Here is a 20,062-nt window from a genome sequence, read left to right as displayed (position 1 = left end):
TATTATCTGAGGAGCCTTTTAAGCAAGGACGGAATCTGTGCTCTGATAATTCATTGGTGTATCAGAAATAAAAGCAAAAGGGCCTGGGTTTTTCTCTCTGACTCTGCCCGAGATGCATGCACACGCTCAGGCTGCGTGAAGAGCACGGTGACTTTGGAGCTGCTCACAACTGTTGCCGGTGCTGCTGCCCAGCTCTCTGTTGAGTTTCTGCAGCTCTGCTGTCTGAGCAGTGCTCCCAACCTGGTAGCTGATGTAAGTTACTGTGCAAAAGCTTTGTGAGCTCTTATGAGGAGCTTATCTGCATAAAGCCTGTAGTTCCAGATCAACAGCGTTTCTGCTCTAAATGTGGTTTTAGCAGTGGATTAACTCTCTGAAATAGATGATGTTCTGTACGCAGCCATCTGAAGGCTGAGGGAATTTGTGTGGAATATGCTTGAACTGGGTTGTATATTATAGCACAAAGCCGTTCAAGAAGGGCATGAATAGCGTGTGTGCCAGACCTGCTGATGCTTCAAAGCTCCAGCAGCAAGCAGGACAATAATGCTATTAAAAATATGTATTTTCTGTAATCCTTAAATCCCTTCTTAAGTTAAATGAGGAGCTCCGAGTGAGGTAGCTATTCTTGGCAGTAAATTCTTAATGCTGAGTGGTGTAATACTTTCTAAAATGACGGATAAATGAAAAGCCTGAACAGAATAAGCAACTGAGAGATGCTGATCCACAAAAACGTGCAGACTTGTTCTTTTCTATGTTTTTCAAATGACTTTCATCAGTTCTGATGCACCTAGCAGCAGAAGAGGTGCTTCCTTTTTACTTTACTAGCCAGTGTTGTGTTGTATTGCAGAAAAGTGTCATCTCTATCTTAATATTATCATTGATTATATTAGAAAGGAACTTGATGGACGTTTAAGTCTGTGTTGCACTTTGTCATAGTAAAGGTTCCTTTGCCTGGCAGTTAATGCTCTGACAGATGCAAGACAGAGAGGCACAGGGAAAAGGAAGGCTGTTATCACCACTCTGCAGGGAGTGCAGGGACAGGGAGTGGTGGCTTCAGTGGGCATGCTGTGTCTGTGGTTTGACTTGTGGCTCTATGATTCTCTTTACCTGGTGCTTTATGCGTCTTCGTGAATTTACCTTTCCTTTGCCTTTGATCAGCTGGACGTGCAACTGTGTTCTTATCTGAGATGCTGTGCGGAAGGAAAGGACCAGTTCCTGAGTAATAGTTGCAAACTGAGTTGGCAGCGAACCTGGGCTCCGTTGCCACAGAAATGGAAATGAGAAGTGCCTGTGTGTGCAGAAGATAAGGTCCATGTCTTCTATGTGAGTCCACAGTAAATATTTTCCTGGCGCTCCTGCTGCTTGTGCTTAGCTCATTACCATGCTAAAGATACCGATACTACACAATGGTGGCAGCAGTACGTGAATGATAATCATATCACAAGATTCCTCACGTAATTCATTTTGTTACCGGAGAGTTACACCATTGGTAATGTTACTGAACGCCAGCGAATATACCAAACTGCTGAGATGTGGGAATTAGCAGGCAGTGATAACCGGTACACGTCTTCTTCCTCTGACAAGAAATTCAGATTTTCTTGTCTATTCTTAAACTTTCCAAGAAGGAGTAGATGAATGGTAGGTTTAGGACTAGGTCATGTTTTTTCTCTCTTGTTAGGGACAAAGAATTTCAGATTTTCAGTTATTTGCGTTTCTCGTCTCTTTGACAAATGGATTTGGAAACTGTAGGGGGATGAAATGTAATTTTTAATGCATTTTCATGTGTATGTGCTTTCTATGCATAAGTAGCCTACAGTGTCAACCAGAGATTAATCTGGTCTGTTCTTTGCTAAAAGTTCCTTGTGAATCTTTGGTGCAACACCATATAAGCAGCAGTGAGGTAGCCAGTGTGCTTGTGCTTGCTTGAATGCAATCTGTAACGTAGACATGTGGTAAGATTACCGATGGACCTGAGTTCAAGACATCACATAAAGTTGTTTGGCACAGGAAAGCTCGGTGGCCTCTGCAAAATCACATCCGGTATTTTGTGCTTTTCCAAAGAAGGGCGTCTGTCTGTGAGGGTCAGATGAATGCAGGGGGAGTTACTGTATTTGGTTTTAATTGAATGTTTAAGAACTCCTAGATCCTGGGCTGGCAAACCAGTTCCAGGTGGGATTTCCAGTTTTTGTGGAGAAACATTTTTGCCATGCACCACCAGAATATTGACCCTTTTAATGGGCTGCATTGATTTTTTCATAGCTGTTTTTGGGGAGAATTTTTTCATCTGAGACATAGCTTCAATTAAGAGCGAGGGGTTAGCCACAAAAGGCTTTCGCTGCAGATGGAGAGACAAATTTCAGGTGTCTGAGTCTTGGGAGAGCAGTTCCACCAGGGTATGGAAGAAGCCGCAAGGAGTGCTGGGCAACACTGCTTCAGGATCGATTCCTCATAGTCTTTTCCTGTTTGCTTTGTAAAAATACTGAGATACTTCCCTGCCGGCCCAGTGATGAGACTAGCTTTGCAACTTGGATAGAGAGTCCTTGAAATAGCAGCGATGTGGAAACACAGTGCTTTCATCACCTGACTGCAGAGCCAGTTTTTTCCCTCAGTTCAGTGAGCACATATGTGAGGCAGAGCGGATCAGAGCGGCTGCAGGTTTCTCCTGCCAAAGTTTGCACCGACAGCAAACTGCTAGATTGAGGGTGTGTGAGTGTGTGCCGCTCCTATCAGAAGTGGAGTTCTTAAATGCTGGTCCCAGTGCATGCTCAACCAGAATGTCTTTCAGCTTTTGCAATGAAGATAAGGTTTTCCATCTCAACCCAGTGCGCATCACAGTGGAAATATAAAAGAACTTTGCAAAGTAAGATCCTCGCCCCTAGTAGGACTTGAATTTCTGTTTTAAAAGTAATTATGCTACAATCCCTTCGTGTGCTGACAGAGCAATGCTCATGTGTAAGAGACGTGATTGTCAAACTGGATCCGTGCCAGGTTTGGTTTTGTTCGGCTTCCTGGCTTTTACAGGCATTGGTGCATGCAGCTGGGAGATCTGCGGCTGAATTTGGCTGTTTGTTTTTTGGAAGTGAGACGAAAAGGGTGTTACAGTGAACCACCCCAACATTTCAGCTTCCCTGGATTCACCTGATGTGAATCCCTAGCTGATTCTCTAAACCTGTTTTCTATCTCATTTGAGCTATTGGCACAGCGCAGTGCAGGCTGAAGACCTGAGTCTCATGTTTAATCTCTTCCCAAATAACCTGTGTTTGTGAAGTCTGAGGCTAATTTTTGAGGTACGACGAGCTGTTAAGGTTAGTAATAAGTATGTTTTTACCGAGCCTTTCATGTATTGTTTTGAAGAAGGAGCTCTATGTCTGTATCCCCATCACTCAATTCAGAAACAGACTGCACTAAAGTGATTTGAGAGAGGTTGCTTTGCAAAGAAACTCGCCTCTCATGAATTGCAGTGGATTGCTTTAGCCATGTTGCCATGTGTTATTTTATCTCACTTGATTTTATGAAGCTGTGAAAACGTCTCTTCTCCTTGCACGGCCTCCCAATGGCTTTTACTCATCTAGAAAATCGGATTTGATTTTTTTTTTTTTAAATACAAAGTGGCCAAATGTGAAACTGTATTATATATAACAGCAATTTTCAGGAAAAATGGCAACTGGCTTTTTTCCTCTTTCTGAAGAAAAGTGTGAATAGTGTAACCTTAACTGAAAGGTCTGAACTGTAGAGACTGCAAAAGAAATATACAAAATCTTAACGCTTTTACTGTTTTCAAGTGATTGCTTAATAAAACTCCTTGATTTTTGATTAGGTTGACTTTAAAACATCACTTTCAGTAAACAACGTTTCTCATAAGCTGAGAGCTCTTGAGACACCATCCATGAAAAGCTATTTTTCCCCGTCAAAATTTCGTACCTGATTGAAACAATGGTTATGTTTTTGCCAAATAACTCGCGTTCGTATGGAGATAGTTTGACAGAAACACTGAGCGTAAAAGCATCTGCATGAAAGTATTGCCCAGTAAATGCTGCATTTGTCTTTGTTGCAGTGGTGTTTAGTCATCTCTGAGATGACTGTGTTAGTGCTGTAACACTGCTGCTTGGGTCAGTCCTGGCTCAGATGAGGGGAGCTGCAGCTCAAGGGCTGCTCAGATTTCAGGTTAGTGCAGACTGTTACTGTGTGGCCCCTGCCTGCCTGGGGTGGACGTGGCACAGCCTGCTTGGCGTCCCCATTGTCTTTGTTATTATTCTGCTTCAGGTCTGTGGTGTGGTAGCATGGTTCTACTTCCTAATCCTTGGAGTCTGAGTCTCAAAAGTAGTATTTCTTCATTTTCCTATATCTAAGCATTTGCAAAATTTAACGTATTTTTCCACGTGCTTGTTTCATGCTTGCAGATGCAAGCTACATTAAACTATAAATGAGCTCTGATTTCATTCAGACTCAAGTTCTGTCTTCTAACTACTACCTGAATGTAATGGGAAAAAAAATACACCAGTTAGTGTGTCTGAGCTGTCAAGTATAGCCCGTACCTCTGCAAATCTACATTTGGGTCTAACTGGATTAAATTACACACCAAGATAAGCCAAAAGTCCTGTCCCTTTAAAACTGAATTTCTCTTGTTTTACCCAGAATCCCAATGCAACATTTCAGGTACTGTACAGGAAGCCGTATAGGCTGAACCCAAAGCGTGACATTTGTCGAGCAAGGCACAGCACTGCTCACAGCTTTTGTACCAAATGCCATGCGAAGTCTCCTTGCCCAGTGTGCTGGTGCGAAGCCCTGCGCTGCAGCTGCTCAGATGTTTACAGCAGTCACCTGGCACGCTCTCAGCTCTTGCGTGCCAAGGTGGGAAAAGCAAGTTCAGTCTTCAAAATAATTCATTGTTTCTGACGAGGGTTGTTGGGTAGCATTGGCAGCATTAAGAAACTGGGATCTTTGAAGGGATTTCGTAAAGCAATATTATTCAGAAAGATTTTGCTCTTTCCCTGCTGGATCTTAGTGTTTGCTAAGAGCTTTTCGTAAATGAAACGAGAGGAAATTTCCTCATCAGAATAGCTTCTTTTTGAAGCTATAGGCAGAAGAAAATGAGACTTGCAGCCATGAGAATAATGATAGCTATCCATGCCTAATAGAGTTTCTCTGTTAGGGATTATAAAAGTAAGATATTATCTGGGAAAAGGTGTATTATTTGTCACAAATACTAGTAATGTAGTCTGATAGTCAAAGTAGCTGAAAATGGTTCACCCAACTGTTTTCATCTAAATGTTGATGTTGCAGTTAAGGTGAAAAACTCAAGGAAACAAGACTGAAAGTGTAGTTCTTTGTGAACTTAGAGTCTGCTCGTTGTGAGATGCTGCCCAGGTGGCCATTTCCAGTTCCCAACAACCCCAGTTCCTGTATCTGGATTTTCTTCCGTAGCATTTCCTTGATTGGCCTTTTTCAGTTGACATGCTAATACCTTCAGCATCAGCCTTAGGATTCAACATTTTACAACATGGATATCTGGAAATCATTCAAACCCAGCACTTTGTACCTGCTAATTGTTTATTGTTACTTGTCTCTGTCAAAATAGATGTTGTTTTTCTCATACGTACTGAATTAAGCGAAGAAGGAATCGTTGTCAAACTTTCTATAGGCAATCTCTGAGGCAGGAAAGGCTGCTTAGTGTGGAGACTTGCAGTGCTTTATTTTCATGATGTTTCAGGTTCTAGTCACAGTGAACTGACTTCTTTCTCTTCCTGTTTGAATTGCACCTTGAAATATACACCAGGGTCTGCAGAAGGTGTAATGTAGCTTGTAGGTTAATTTAGACAGAAGAATAATATGCACTGTGGTATGACAAAGACCAAGTCTTTTATAGTGAATAATTACAAAGCAGCTTAATAGGATTCTCAGACAGGATTCTTTCAGTAGTCTGTCCTTTTGATCATCCAGCATAGCTTTTTTTTTTTTTTTTTTCTTTTCAGTGAGCACAATATTTAAAATCTTTGTTGGAAATCTAAGAGAAAAGCGACTGGAAAGAATTCCCTAAAATGTCTCACTGTTCATTTATTTATGTCTTGGAAGATATATTTATCCTTTATATTTTTCTTCTACTCTGTCAAAGTCTTGATCCGCCTGTCTAGCATCAGGCTTCTTTGTAGAACTGAAAGTTTCCCTTTTTTTTAATTTTTATTTTTTAAATTTGGTTGTTCCAGTAGAGCACAGATGTTTCAGTGGGTGGAAAGCGATGATGCATCTATAAAACAAAGAATGGTGTCGAAGATCCTGGCCAGTGGTTGAAATAGCGGACTCGCGCCAGTAGAGGATTTATGTAACTTCATCTCCTTTGTACTCAATCTTGCTTCCTTTCTTTATGTTGTATGTAACTTATTTTATAAGCATTTTGACTTTTTTTTTTAATACTGATGTGTATTTTTAAGTGAATTTAACTGTAGAGAGTATTACCATTGGAATTATTTTATTTGACCAGCATTTTGTGAAAATTAGAAAGCAACAGTGAGGTCTGTCACCCAGCAAGAAATGGTTCTAATTCTGAGGAAAGAAAGCCACTCCTCAGTTTAACAAATAAGCATTCATCCAGTCCTGCTTTTCAGGAACACCCAAAACTCCTCAAATTCTTCCATGTTTGGAATATGCAAAGAATGCAAGATTGAAGCTGGAGCTGGCAAATTCTCCCTCTTAATATCTTTGCTTCCATGTGTGCAGATTTACACAGGTCAGCTGAATTCTACTTTCTGTGACAGTCATTTGAATCCAGGTTAACTCCAGGACGATTATCAGAGTTTGCACTAGTTTCCCTGAGGGAATAAATTGTTCAAATAATATTACAGTCATAGAGTAATAAAAAAAATCCCAACAATGAGAAAACACCCAGCAAATAGAATGTAAAGACTTACTATTACTGCATGTGTGGATTCAGAAGAATTTGTCACACAGAGATACCCCTGGTTTGATACTGCAGATTCTTGTGCCAAGTGTTCGTTTTAGTTTTTAGGTTTTTTACGGGTCCATTCCTGAAAATGTGAGGCTTCCCATTGCGCATAACCTAGAGTTTAGCAAGCTGTAATTTTGCAAATGCTACATTTAATCTGCGTGGTTTTTCCTGCCAATTTTTCCTTCATGCATTATGTGGTCTGACATGACTCCAGAAGAAAAATCAGGATTGTATTATTTTCAAAGAGTACATATCTTTTTTTTTTTTTCCTCCATGAACTTTGCCAGGCTAGTATTATTTCCCCTGTGTTATGTGAGCACAATGAAATCCTCCACTACTGTAAAATACTGGAATCCTGTTGTGTAAGTGGTGAACTTTCTGCATTACACCTTGGAACTCGGAAAATCAAACCTCCTCAGATATGGAAAAATGCATATTTTTAAGAAATGCTTCTGAGACAGGTATTCCTAGAAACTGGGGAATTCTTCTGAGTTTTCAAAAGTATTTTAAAGCAATTTCTTAAACTGCTCAGATCAACTTATATTTGAATTTTTCTGCCTAATTCAGGAGCTTTTTATTGTATTCTGTCAACTTTAGAAGTCTTTATTAAGGAAGCTTCCGTCTAATTTTTTTTCTCACACTCTTTTCCAGGACCTTAGTGTTTTATGGTCAGGTTTTTCACAGCAGACACTTAGTGCTTCAGTATTCTTGCTTTAATAGTTACTGATGTAGGAAATGGTGATGTAGCCTTTAAGTCTAACGGCTTCCTCTTCTTCCTGCGCTGTGTTTTAAAATGCGATCAGAACTTCGGTTTCATTTTGGTCATCTGTATTCCTTGAAAAACTCATCATTTTTTAGGTTGTAAGAATTTGGTAGGCTATAGAAATACAAAATACATCTGCATTTTTGTATTTGTTTGTTGCTAGTAGAAATGTGCATGGATGTACTCCAAACTAATGACTAAAATGAAATCACGTATTTTGAGTTCTCTTTTTTGCAGTGGACGGAAATTTTACATACAACAACTATTCACAGTTGCTCATGGCTTTTCCCTTATGCATTAGCTATTGGGTTTTTTTAAATGTATTTGTTGTTGTTCACCTGTTTGTTTCTCACTTGTCTTTGTGATTCCATTCATTGTTGTACAAAAAAGCAGGGTTGACTCTTACAGGGTCAAGGATTTACCAAACACTTAAATGTATCGTAGAGGAGTCTGCTATCGTGACTGCTAGAAGAACAATGTAAAATCAGCTGAATCCTCGTTAGCTGAAAATAGCAACTCTGTGCTTTGAGAACACAGATCCATTTCAGTTGGACTTCTCCAGAAACATTCACTGATGAAGTCTGTTTCAGACAAGAGTTACACTAGAGCTGTAAAAGCAGTATAAGTGAAAGGCTCATTGAATGACTTCTACCTGGTCAATAGTGAAGTATTTGCAGTTACCTGTAAGGACTTAGTTTCCTTGACCTGTATTGAAGGTGTTTTCTCAGTTTTTGTGCAAGGGTGTGAGTTATGACGGAACAGCAGCAGTTTGCAATGCACAACGAATGTGGAGCTAGTGTAACTCCAGCAGTACTTGGCAGTAGCCGTGTTTTTCTAGAAAAAAAAAACTGTCTGTGGAGAATTCTTACATGATCTCCTGAGAGCACCTTCAATAGGAATTATCCTGTGGTCATATAAATAACAATTTTTAGTGGTTTTTCATTTTATATAAGGTGGTATAAAATCATTCTTCGTCCCACAGAATTTTGAATTTTTACTATGGAATATGAAGAAGTCACCTACTGTGACCATAACTTAATGAGGAACAACTGAGCAGCGTTATTTCTCTGTTTTACTGTTGCAGGAGTAAGGCAGGCAGTGTAAATACTGTTGATGACCAAGGCAGAACTGTAGGTTAGGGATTTCCTAGTAATCAAGTTAAGTGCATTAGATTGCATTAAGTAGAAATAGAAAATGATTCAGTACCAATTTAAGCATATGCGAAGTCCCATGCTTCCCAGTACTTCACACTGATTAAAATCTAGCATGGTAGTAGCTTCACATGTTGTGTTTACACAGATTCTCTGAAGCATTAAAAAAGTTGGAGAATATTAATGGCTTTACATTTAAAACTCAGTGACCGTTATCCTATTGATTTGGCTAAATAGAGTTTAGATGAACTCCTTGGGTCAGCGCCTCTCTTTTGTTACAGAAAGCCAAAATTATATTTGGCTCTGCTATAAAAGTTTGGGAATTCTGGCTGTACGATTGGGTGAAATGACATGGATGCCTGCCCACTGAAGCAAATCTGATCAGACTACAGATACTGGGTTTTTTTCGTAATGTAAGTCAGTATTTGGTGTCAAAATATTTATATTTACAGCAGTAAGATTATTTTTTCAATGTAATTTGGCAAAAGTGTGTGGTGTTAGTTCAAGAATTCTGGAAAAGCTCCTTTAGAAACGAGTCTTGTTTTTTCTCAGAATGGTGTGGTTTATAATTCATCTTGACCCAATGTCGTGGGAGATTTTACTCCATCGGTGACCACAGAGTCATTGTGAAAAGCATTTTTGCAGTATCACAACATAGCCTGTTTCCAAATAAAACTAATCAGCTTCTGATGAATTTAGAATCTGACGAACAGACGGCTTAAAGTGCAGTCCATGAAGCACATATGTTGCGAGAAAGCTATTTTGTCACAGGCACCTTTGAGTAAAATCCTTGGAACAACACCAGTTTCATTACAGCCTCTGTGGTTTTGTGTTAACTTACACCACTTAAATCTTTCTGTTGAACAGCAATCAATTGTAAAAGTAAAAATGCGTGCAGGTTGGATTAAATAGCAGTCTCTGAATTATAGATCAATATGATTCACGTATTATTTGTTCTGTCCTGGAGAGTTTTTATACTTGGAAACGATACTGCTTAAACAAAGGTTAGTTTAAAATGAAAATAAATAAACTGAAAACCCATCTTTTTTCCTTTCTGTTCCATCTGTCTCAACCAGTTGCTACAAGACGGCTACTAATAAGAAAAGCTGGAAAGGATTTATCTTTAAATATTTTCAGTTCATTAACATTTACTTGGAATTCCAGCAGCGAGGATCCCCAGATAAGGTTAGCTGCAGCCATGCTCAGAAAGGATCCCCACCTTTTAACTTAGAACTGAAGAATTCACCTGTAGCCCATTCTTTTTCCTTTCTTTGTGTTAATGAGTTACGTGCATGTTTTGAATCCATTTGCAGAAGAGCGCTAAGCAGAGCTTTCCAAATAATTTCACTGAAAGAAAGCAGGAGCCGACAGAACCTACATACAGAACATACATACAGTGTATTTCAGAGGTAGTGGCTCTGCATGTCTCATCTTTTTACGTTCTTTTCTTTGCAATTCCTCAGATCATAGATGAAGAAGAGACGCAGTTCATGAGCAACTGTCCCGTTGCAGTGACTGAGAGCACACCTAGGAGGAGGACACGCATCCAGGTGTTCTGGACGGCTCCTCCTGCTGGTACGGGCTGTGTCATCCTCAAGTAAGTGTTTTTATGTGTATGGAACTTAGCAGTCAAGTAATATTCAAGGTCAGGATGAACTAGACTCTAACCAACAGATCTAGCTGCGCTGTCCCTGTTCATTGTAGCACAGTTGGACTGGATGGCCTTTAAGTGTTCCATCCAACTCAAATGATCCTGTGGTCCTGAAGGTCTTTTTCCAAACTAGATGATTCTGTTTATTGTACCTACAAATCTAAGACTGCTGTAAAGATCGCTTTAAGATCAAGATTTCATCCTTTTGGCTGAGATGCAAGCAATGGAGCTCTGTGTAGAAGCTCTAAGTCACGTACTGCTACAGAAATTATTGGAGAAAGCTGCAAGGGGGTCTGTTGTTTCCAGAGAAACATTATGTTGTCTCTTAAGATTTTGCTTGTCGTATTTAATAGGGCAGTTTGGTCAAATGTGTGTAGACAATTGGGATTTCTTCACTCGCTTTGAATTTCTGTTTGGAATAAGTAAGCCTTTGCAATTGCTAAGATGCGCCCTGCAGTAAAGCAAAGAATTTCTGAGCCTTATCAGTACCAGGAATATCTTCAGAGACACAAAACAGCTCTAGGCTTGTGAGGGGATGCTGTCACAATAGTCCTGCTGCTGGTAATTCAGGCCAGTTCAGAAAAAGGTGTTGTTAAAATTGCAGCCAGCTTCTAAACAGGTCAGCAAGCTGCTTTGCGGTGCTGTCCTTGGCACAAAGATATGAGGGTCAGCTGGCCCCTGGAGATTAGGCTCAGACCTTCAGCAGTGCGTGTCTACCTGCTGTAGTTTTAAGACCGCCTGTTTTAACATTCATTGGAATGAATGCACATACAGACTTCTTTAACCTCTGGACATGTGCATGTCAGGCTAGCCAAAACGAGAGGCCTGCTGCTTGCTGGATGGCTGCACTTGTTGTCTGTTAAGGTTTGCATGCAGAAATTTTCAGCTACTTATCAGTAAGGCTCTTTGTTTTTCCACTCAGAACTGCCTCCCTCCTAGCTGCGGAACAAATATTGCTTGGGGCGTTTCTTCAGTAGCGTATGAAGGTGATGTTTTGTGCTTCCTTTCGAGCAGACATGATTGAAACTTGAATCCTGTAATGACATGTAACAACTCAAGTTGGTGGATTTTTTTAATTACCATCCTAAATAGGATTATCATCTAAAAAACACCCAGCAAAAACACAACAAGACAACCAACCAAGCCCCGTACATATCTCATGCAAGCTTAAACGTCAGAGACTGTGGTTCTCGGGGGGCTTGTCAGCAAAGGAATGCAGAAAAGTACCACCAACTATTGAAATTGTTATAAATGTTTCTTCTCCGTCCTCTATGCTGGTCAAGCCTTGCAGGTTTTTCAACACACTTTCATTTTTACACTCAGTTTTGTACATTGTGGCAGAAAATTCAAGCAGCCAATCCAAAAAGTAGCAGTTGGAACTGCAGTCCTAATGTTGTATACACAGAAGTATGAAATTGTCACTGCCCTTAAGATTGTACAAATTAAATCAGCAGTACTCAGTCTTCACAGAATAATCTTCATCATCAGTGCCAATAAAATAATTGAAGTGCCAACTTAGATGACCTGACCAGCACCAGGTGCCACAATCTGTTTGGGTAGGTAAAAGAAATGTCTTATACGTTGAAATTAATGGAGGAAGGACACATTTTTAGCTTAGTGAGCACCACTTACAGCGTATCTCAGGTAGTCTGTACTGAAAAAAAGTGGGAAAAAAAAAAAAAAAAGTTGTTTGGATGATTTTCAGTAAAAATATATGAAAAATACAGGCTTGCTCCCAATATCTGGTTTGTTAACCTCAGAGGGGAAGCAACTTCTCTACTCCTGAAGGCATTCTGGAGAAGGAATGAAGCAGTCATGATTGTTGTCAGTTGTTGATTTCAGGAATTAGTAAGTGGGGTGCAATCCTAGAAATCACTGACTGACGTGTTTTTGACGCTAACAACATTTATATTTTTTCTTTTGGGTGTAAAATTTTGAGCACATCTGAATTAAATGCAGTTAACCTTCTTTATGGTTATCTGTCACAAAATTCCATAGAAGAGCTGAATGTAGTTTTCATGAATATCTGGTTTAGTCCTTGGGGTCTGTCTGATCATTTTTTGCTAGAATTCACAGAACAGCATGGGCATGTTGTGGAGCCTGTTCTGAATCACAGGGATATAATTCTCCCTTTTCACAGTATTGTGATCTAGGGACTTCGTTTAATGTAGGCAGAAGTTAAATGTTAATGATCCACCAGAAAATTATTACTGTTTTGATGCCAAGTATTGTTTGTTAGGCTTATTATGTGTATGATTAAGTACGAAATATTCCCAGAAGTTTTTTTCCAGACAGATATTGAGGTTTGGGAACATCCTTTCTCTTGGTTAGCAAGGATGGATGCCTTTTGAGAGAAACACTGGATAGCCTGCATTTGGCTGGTAGTTATCTTAATGCTTTCTGGGCATGGTGCACTTGATCAATTTGGTTCACAAGCATAAAATGAAACGCAATAGGAGTGACCTGTAGTTCCTGTGTTCAGCAAGAGATAAGTCTTTTCGCATGAGCAAATCTGTGTATGATGCTGGCTTACTGGGTGACTGCAAAATATAAAGTTTAGGAGAGAGAATTAGCATATACTTAAATTTGGTTTATCGTCACTAATTTGCTTTCTAAAGCATGTTTTTCTAATGGTAGTACATAAATCACACGCACATACAAAGAGATGTATTAAGGTATGTTGTCACACAGTAATTGCTCAGTCAAGAGCAGTTAATCTCATCTTTTCATCCCTGCTAAGTGGTGGCAGCGAACTAGCCTAAATGCTTGCATCCTTCCAGCCGCTTTATTGGAACTGTCAGTTTATCAAGCATCCTTCTGGAATGCGATGACTGCACCTCTGTTTGTCCAAAGATTCCAGCATAGGTTTGAGCCTCACCGAAATCACAGGGCAGAAGACTTTGCTTAGCTGTTAGGCACTGCTCGGGAGAGGCACTCTCAAGCTTTAAACTCTCTTTTCCCTTTCTTGATTACTACTAGGAATGCTGTCAAAATCAAATTGCACAAAGCAAGCCTGCTCTTAAAATGATTTCTCTAGATGGATGAAAGAACCAGCATATCACTTTGGGGGTGGCCTTGGACACTGCACGTGATTTTAAGCACTGATTTTTAGCATTGCCGAATGGGACTGGAATGCATCATCAACAGTCTAGTTGAGTAGTCAGCCTCGTGACAGCACTGGGGTATTGGAATAGAAGTTACAGCTGTCTGGAGCAAACTCATTACGGACGCATGAATCAACAGAGTATCTCACTAGTGTCTTACGTAGCAATCAGAGTTCTTTTGATTACCTCAGCATCTGTTCTAGCTTTAGAAGTTGCATATTTCTTGCTTCGATGGTTAAAGACCTGTATCTGGAACAGCCTAAGCCCTTGTGCTGTATGCAGCCTGCTGTAAAGAAACCAATTGTGTTGATAGTTGTGCAGTGGCAGAGCCTGGTGGTGTTCCTATCATGGTATAGAAGCAGATAAATTTTCAGAGGACTTGAACTCTGACTGTTTCTGTATTGAGTATTTGCTTTTCTTTTCAAAGCCTTTTTTTCCAACATGTAAATCATCATATCTAATTTATTCTTTCAGCAAAAGTAGAACAGAAATACTTTCACATTTTGTTTTTAAATTAGACAACTAGTAAGCAGAGGTTTTCATCCCTCAGATCAGTGCTTCTGTCCAGTTACGGCTTATTTTTTGTCATAGCTTGATGCTGTAACTTTTTTCGGAGCAGCGTTTTCACACATTTCAAAGTAAGAGAAGATGAATAATTTTCAGGCATCTGCTGTTTCTGTCTGCGACAAGAACAGCTAATGGAAATTTATCCAGTTTATCAAGGAAGATCTTAAATGCGGACTTCAGTAAGTAATATACCCCACTGACAAAAAGGATGATAAATACTCAAAATTCACTGGCTGTGATGCCATCACCTCTTTCAGACTAATGCTTGCCCCAGATTTGCAGGCACAACTCAAGAGAAAGGGCCTCTGCCCATTGAGCTCTTACATCCCTCAATGAGTGAGTAAAGATTGGGCCACATAATTAATGGACGAAGCAGAGCAAAATAGTTGTCTGCAAGTGCTTGTAGAATTCTGTGATATAAAGCGAAGGGAAGAACATTTTGTAAATATTTTGTTACACATTAAAATTTCATGGTACAGAGAATCTTGTTAATATCCACGTTGATTAAATCTGTCAGTTGCTGTAGGTCTCAAGAACGAGTACTGCTACATGGTAATTATCTTTCCTCCTGCAGCAACGGATGGTTTTCACTAAATCTGAGGTCAATGGTTAATGTAATAAATATTGGCAGCATGCAGATAAGTTGTATTCCATTGCCATTTAGGAAAGAAAAAGCATTTTTCTGATTGACTCACACAATAATCAACTTCTCAGGTAATGGATGTGATTTGTATAGTAAATTTAACAGAAATTCTTGCTTACTTACTGATAATATAAACTTATTTCTGCCTAGGCAATCATCAGATTAAAATCTGCAGCCTATAAGTATTGCTTATTAACACTGCTACTTATAAAAATCCATTGTATTTGTCATAATCTCTCTTCTGTTCATTTCTGGAAATGTTTTCTGAACCATGTTCAGGCAAATATCTTACCATTTTTGAGGAAATATGACTTGGTTTAGTTAGTTTCAATTTGTTTTTCATCATATGAAGTTTTCTTTGTCTTTAGTCGTGCTGGTAATTGGTGGCATTCGGTATCATTAACAGAATAATTTCAAATAACTGCAGTCTTCCAAATAAAACTGCGATAGATTCAGTTATCAGTGTATGCATTGACAAAATATTTCAGATACCTGTGATGTTGTAGCAAAGCTCTCCTGCTTCAGCACAATTGCTTGGGTTGGCTCCTTGCTTGTAATACTCCGCTTCCTGCCTCACATGTATCTGCTAGCAGCTGTCTCACACAGTCAGTGATCGTTCTGGAAATGGCCCAGGGTTAGAATTCAGTTGCATTTCCTCAGTTGTTGCTGTTTAGGGGGCTTATTTGCAGAGGCCGTTGTGAAGCTTGTTAAGATTGTGACTGTTAGTTCTTGCACCCACAGAGCCAGTGGGTTCAGTGGGTTAGCAGCTGGCTTCAGTGCAGCTGGGTGTTGATGGAGAAAGTATATCCCCTTGCTGTTACATGCAGAATTAAAGGTCATTTAAGGGCTTTCTCTTTCAACTGGGCTATATGAGCGATGGGACATCCTGCAACCACAAATCCATAGTTGTTGCTTTGGTTACATAGTTTATTTTCCCAGGTTTCAGTGCAGATGTTCCTACGTCCAGCTGATGAAGGTGCTTGCAATAGTATCATGCTGGACTTGGAGCTGGCGTTGTACAGAGGAGCCTGGCTGCTTTTCCTTGTGCTGCCCAGAATTTTGTGTTGTGAGAGGTCTCGGAGGACCCAGTGGGGATGCTTTGAAGTACATAACCCTGCACCTTCAAAATGCATAGGTAGTTTTGTCCTTGAGTGTCGTGGTGCATTCTATTGCAAATGCTCGACTTCCTCTAAATGAGGGTCTCTGCTTGTGGTACCCACGTGTGAGCGTTGTAGCCCTGCAGATACCTCATATGACTTCACGTAGTCGTAAGGCACTGTCATGGTGTTGTGGCATTTTTTTATTTTTTTAAGAGGAGCGCTTACTTGTGTGCATCTCATCCACTAGAACCCCTTCATCCTGATATCAAGTGCTTCTGTCTCTCTGACGCTTTCCTTCCTGTCTTTGTGCGAGTAATTACTCTTATCTAAAACCAGGTCTTTGCATTTAGCATTATTTAATTACTGCTTTTTCAGAATTCCTCAGATTTATGAACTGCTTTGCATTTTAATCAGCTGCAGCTTGATGCTGTCTGCAGCCAGATGGAACTCTATTCCACCATTCATGTTATCAAATGAAAATAATGATATATGCACAACAGCACTGACCTTGAAACTCTTAAGTTCTAAGCTTGTAAAAATAAATTCATTCGTTTTACGTATTTGAACATAGTCTAAAAATTCATGCTAAATCTGATGTAATTGATATGTATCTTTCATAACATCTTGGGGAGTCTGCTAGCTTGATGTGTCCATATATACAAAGATCTAGAAAGATGTATGAGAAATCAAGACAATGTTTTTATTCAGGAGTGTTACGTCATGGACGAAATCGGTGCTGAAGAAGAATAAACCCTGTAAGAAGTGTTATATCTATTGTATCTATCTCTGTATCTTGGGGTGGAGATGCACAAGGATATCACAAGCATGCAGGGGAGCTCTTGAAAGTATCTTGCACTGCGATTTGATTTGATCTGAAATTTTTTTCCAGTAAGTAGGGAGATAAAGCAGGAAATTCAGAGTTCTTTCTGGCTCAGTCTCTAATATTCTGTGTCTTCGTAATTTTTAAGTAGTGGGAGGAACTTTTTTTGGTTTCCACTATTTTCTTCTTATTTGCTGCTGGTAAATTAAAGTCATTGTTAATTTAGGAACCTGGCAGCTGCAGATCATTTGCCATTCTGCAGCAGCTGTCAGTAGTACTCTGGTTTACTTTACAAACAGATGTTTAATTTGACTTCAATACCGCTGTCAATTTTTTTAGGGGAGACAAAGAGAGGAAGGAATAGAAATAATTGTAGTCATAATAATAGTCATAATTTGATTTCCTTTCAAAACATGGAACAGAGGCTCTGTTGAAGATATCAGAAGTGTTTTTACAAATTTTGATGGAATGTTTTAAATCTGTTTTTTATTACGTGAACTGCGATTAAGCTTTCTCAGTGCATAAGTCATGTTAAAGAAATGGTTTGTTTATAATGCCAGAAGCTGGAGGCATTACGTTCAGTAGTCTACTTCACCATGAATGGAACACCATTTTAAAAGCACGCTTTTTATTTATGGATTGAAATGTTGCATTGCTTCTACTATTTACAGGGAACCAGGCGGGTTTGTTTGTTTGTTTTCATAAAACTAGAGGCCACTGAGGCCCATCTCATGCAAGCACAACGCTGGGAGTGCTTTCATTTTGCATCATGGAAAGCGAAGGACAAGTTGGGTCCAGCAATGAGGAAATTAGATGATGGAAAGGCTAAGTACCGTGCAGTCCTTTTTAAATTTCCTTAACATTTTTCTTCCAATTTTATTTACATTTTCTTTTCTCCAGTGATTTTGTCCAGCGTGTGCCTATTGTGGAAAAAATGTAATGTTTGCTGTAACGTGAGATAGAAAACCTGGGTGAGAGCCTCCCTTGTTCAAAATGTCTGCAGGCCCAGGAAAGAGCGTTAAATAAATTAACAGCATAATGGTTTTAATCCCACAACCCTTCAGCATTTCTTAGATGTTAATAAACCTGGGGTAAATTAGTCATGAAAATGGCACATCCTGCTGGTCATTTGCTCCTCTTTTAATGTATTTTATGACTGTGTTTTTGTGAGAGCGTGTAAGTAAACGTTCTTAAACGTAAGTATATGGGATGTAATAATGTAATATGAAAATCTCCGTTAGCAAAATTGTTTCAGCATTCTGGGTCTGATGTTTGCTGAACTGTCTGCGTGCCCATGATAAAATACTGCAGTTTGGTGTAGTTCATTTAGCAGTTAAAACTTGAAGCTCAATGATAACGTTCGTGTGAAAGGCAAATATCTGAGTTAACAGTGTCAGATTCTGCCATCCTTATTATATTGCAAAGTGTTTAACTTCTCATGGATTTAAAAGTAATAACTGAGGACTCACCAAGAGTAAGGTATTGTATAAACAAGGGTCTCAGAGCCTGGATATAGAGTTTATCTTGACTGTTTTTCACATATGAAGCACCGCAGCATCAATTCTGATCGGTTTTCTTAAAGAAGCGGCTGCATTTATTGTAATTCCTCTGAAATGATAAAAGGAAGAAGCCACCTAGAAAAGAAATTGCTTTTTGTGTAAATGGACTGTTGGATTGATTCCTGTCTTTCCACTCACCTGGTCTGGCAGTCTTTGGAAGGGATTTGTGAGAGGATTTAAATATGAAATTCACCCAATAGGTGGGTGAACCATTCCTTTTTCTCCTTTGCAGTAATTAGATACTCGCTTTTTCTCTTTTCTGCTTCATTAGGTATGCATTAGGTATCTCTGCTATCCCAACTGTAGTGATCTGAATGCTTTCTGTGCTGCTTCCCCACAGACATGGATTTGTTCGCTGCTCTAGCAGAATGTGATGTAAAGTCTTACAGTGCACCACAAAGCATGTTTGTCTTTGTTGATGGTTCTGGGTTTTCTTTTGCTGCAGAAATGATAGACTTGTGGACGTAAGGTCCTGTGTCTAAGAAGGAATCGTCTCTCTTGGAGGGGAGTGAACTCAGCACTTGTTTGCTGTGCAGTGTATGCTGCCTGGTGATACCTTGAATGATCTCTGACAAGTGAAGTCCTGAGGATGACCTACTGCAGTGGTTCTTCCCATACATTTCTTTCCAAAGGTTCAATATATGCTTGTTCTGCAAGTGGAGGGAGGCAGGGTGGAGAACATCTCTCCTATGCTGCAATTGCCTTGCGGCTGTTTGTTGAAATAAATTGAGTGCTGCTCCACAAGTAATGCCTCTTGTTTTGTGATGTTGGTCCATGACATCAGAGGTGGATGATGATGGGATGGCAGTAGAGGTTGAACCTTCCCGTCAGCATACTGTTGCATTTTGTTGCTGTGTGACAGTTGGCAGCAGAGCCTGACAAAATGGAGTCAGACATGGAAGTGTGGATGAAGCAGAAGGATGGTGCTGAATTCCTGCATGTGCAAAAAATTTGCACTCGTCATTCGTTGATGTTTGCTGAACATTTGTAGAGGCCAACCAGTGGATGTGAACATGGCGAGGTGGTGGGTGGTGCATTTCAGCAGTGCTGCTTGGGACACTGGGTCCACCACCATTGGTGCAGATTGTTAGGAGTGCAGCATGCAGGCTTTTGTTCATCACTGGTGGAAATGCATAGCTAGTGGTGGTGACTACATGGAAGAAAGTGTTTTGCAGCTGAGAATTTGCTCTATTGAATAGTGCTGTTGTGTTCTTCGTATCTGTTGTACTTTCCATGGAACTGAACAGGAGGCATTACTTTTGGAGCAACCTGTGTTTATGATGAGGCAAACTTATATATGAAGTAGAAAAATGCCTTGCACTGCAGAGGTGCCACTGTTTCATGAAAGTTGATGAAGAAATTCTTTGGTTACTTCAGATAAATTGTCTGTTAGTATTCCTTACCTAGTTTTTGTGAATACATCATAGCCGAAGCACAGCTTTCAGTACAGTGAAGGAACACACGTAGCTCTTTGTTCTTGTCAATTTTATAGTAGCAGTCTATGTTCCTGCCACCCATAGCTCTACTTACAAGGTGCTGGAAATGTTTAGGCCAGTAAATAAAGTAAAGCCAGACTCATGAAGAGGAGGCAAATTGCAGATACACTCAGATAAGTGTTTTCTTCATTTACTGGATCAGGAAAACACTCAGCAGTAATAAAGTTAGGAGTGATATCCTTATAATTTTCTAGTTTTCAGAGGCTACTTGGAAGGAATTAAGGCCGTGCTTCTCATCTAATTAAGTGAAATTGATTTTGATAGAATT

At 39.7% G+C, this 20,062-nt stretch overlaps 1 protein-coding gene across 9 annotated transcripts in view; it reads left to right on the top strand.

Moving 5' to 3' along the window:
• The window catches only part of SPON1 (spondin 1), a 329,330-nt gene that overhangs the window by 190,705 nt on the left and 118,563 nt on the right, over positions 1-20,062 (top strand). For 6 of the 9 annotated variants that reach the window (XM_048948284.1, XM_048948287.1, XM_048948288.1 and 3 more), the window contains one exon: positions 10,318-10,451. The exons of the other annotated variants lie outside the window; for them this stretch is intronic. In XM_048948284.1, the coding sequence (XP_048804241.1) occupies positions 10,345-10,451 (107 nt within the window). In that variant the 5' untranslated portion in view covers positions 10,318-10,344. The remainder of the gene's footprint in view (positions 1-10,317; positions 10,452-20,062) is intronic. 9 annotated transcript variants of the gene reach the window in all.

This window comes from Lagopus muta, chromosome 6 (assembly GCF_023343835.1).
Source record: "Lagopus muta isolate bLagMut1 chromosome 6, bLagMut1 primary, whole genome shotgun sequence".
Lineage (NCBI taxonomy): Eukaryota > Metazoa > Chordata > Aves > Galliformes > Phasianidae > Lagopus > Lagopus muta.
This window is presented reverse-complemented; position numbering and strand designations above follow the sequence as displayed.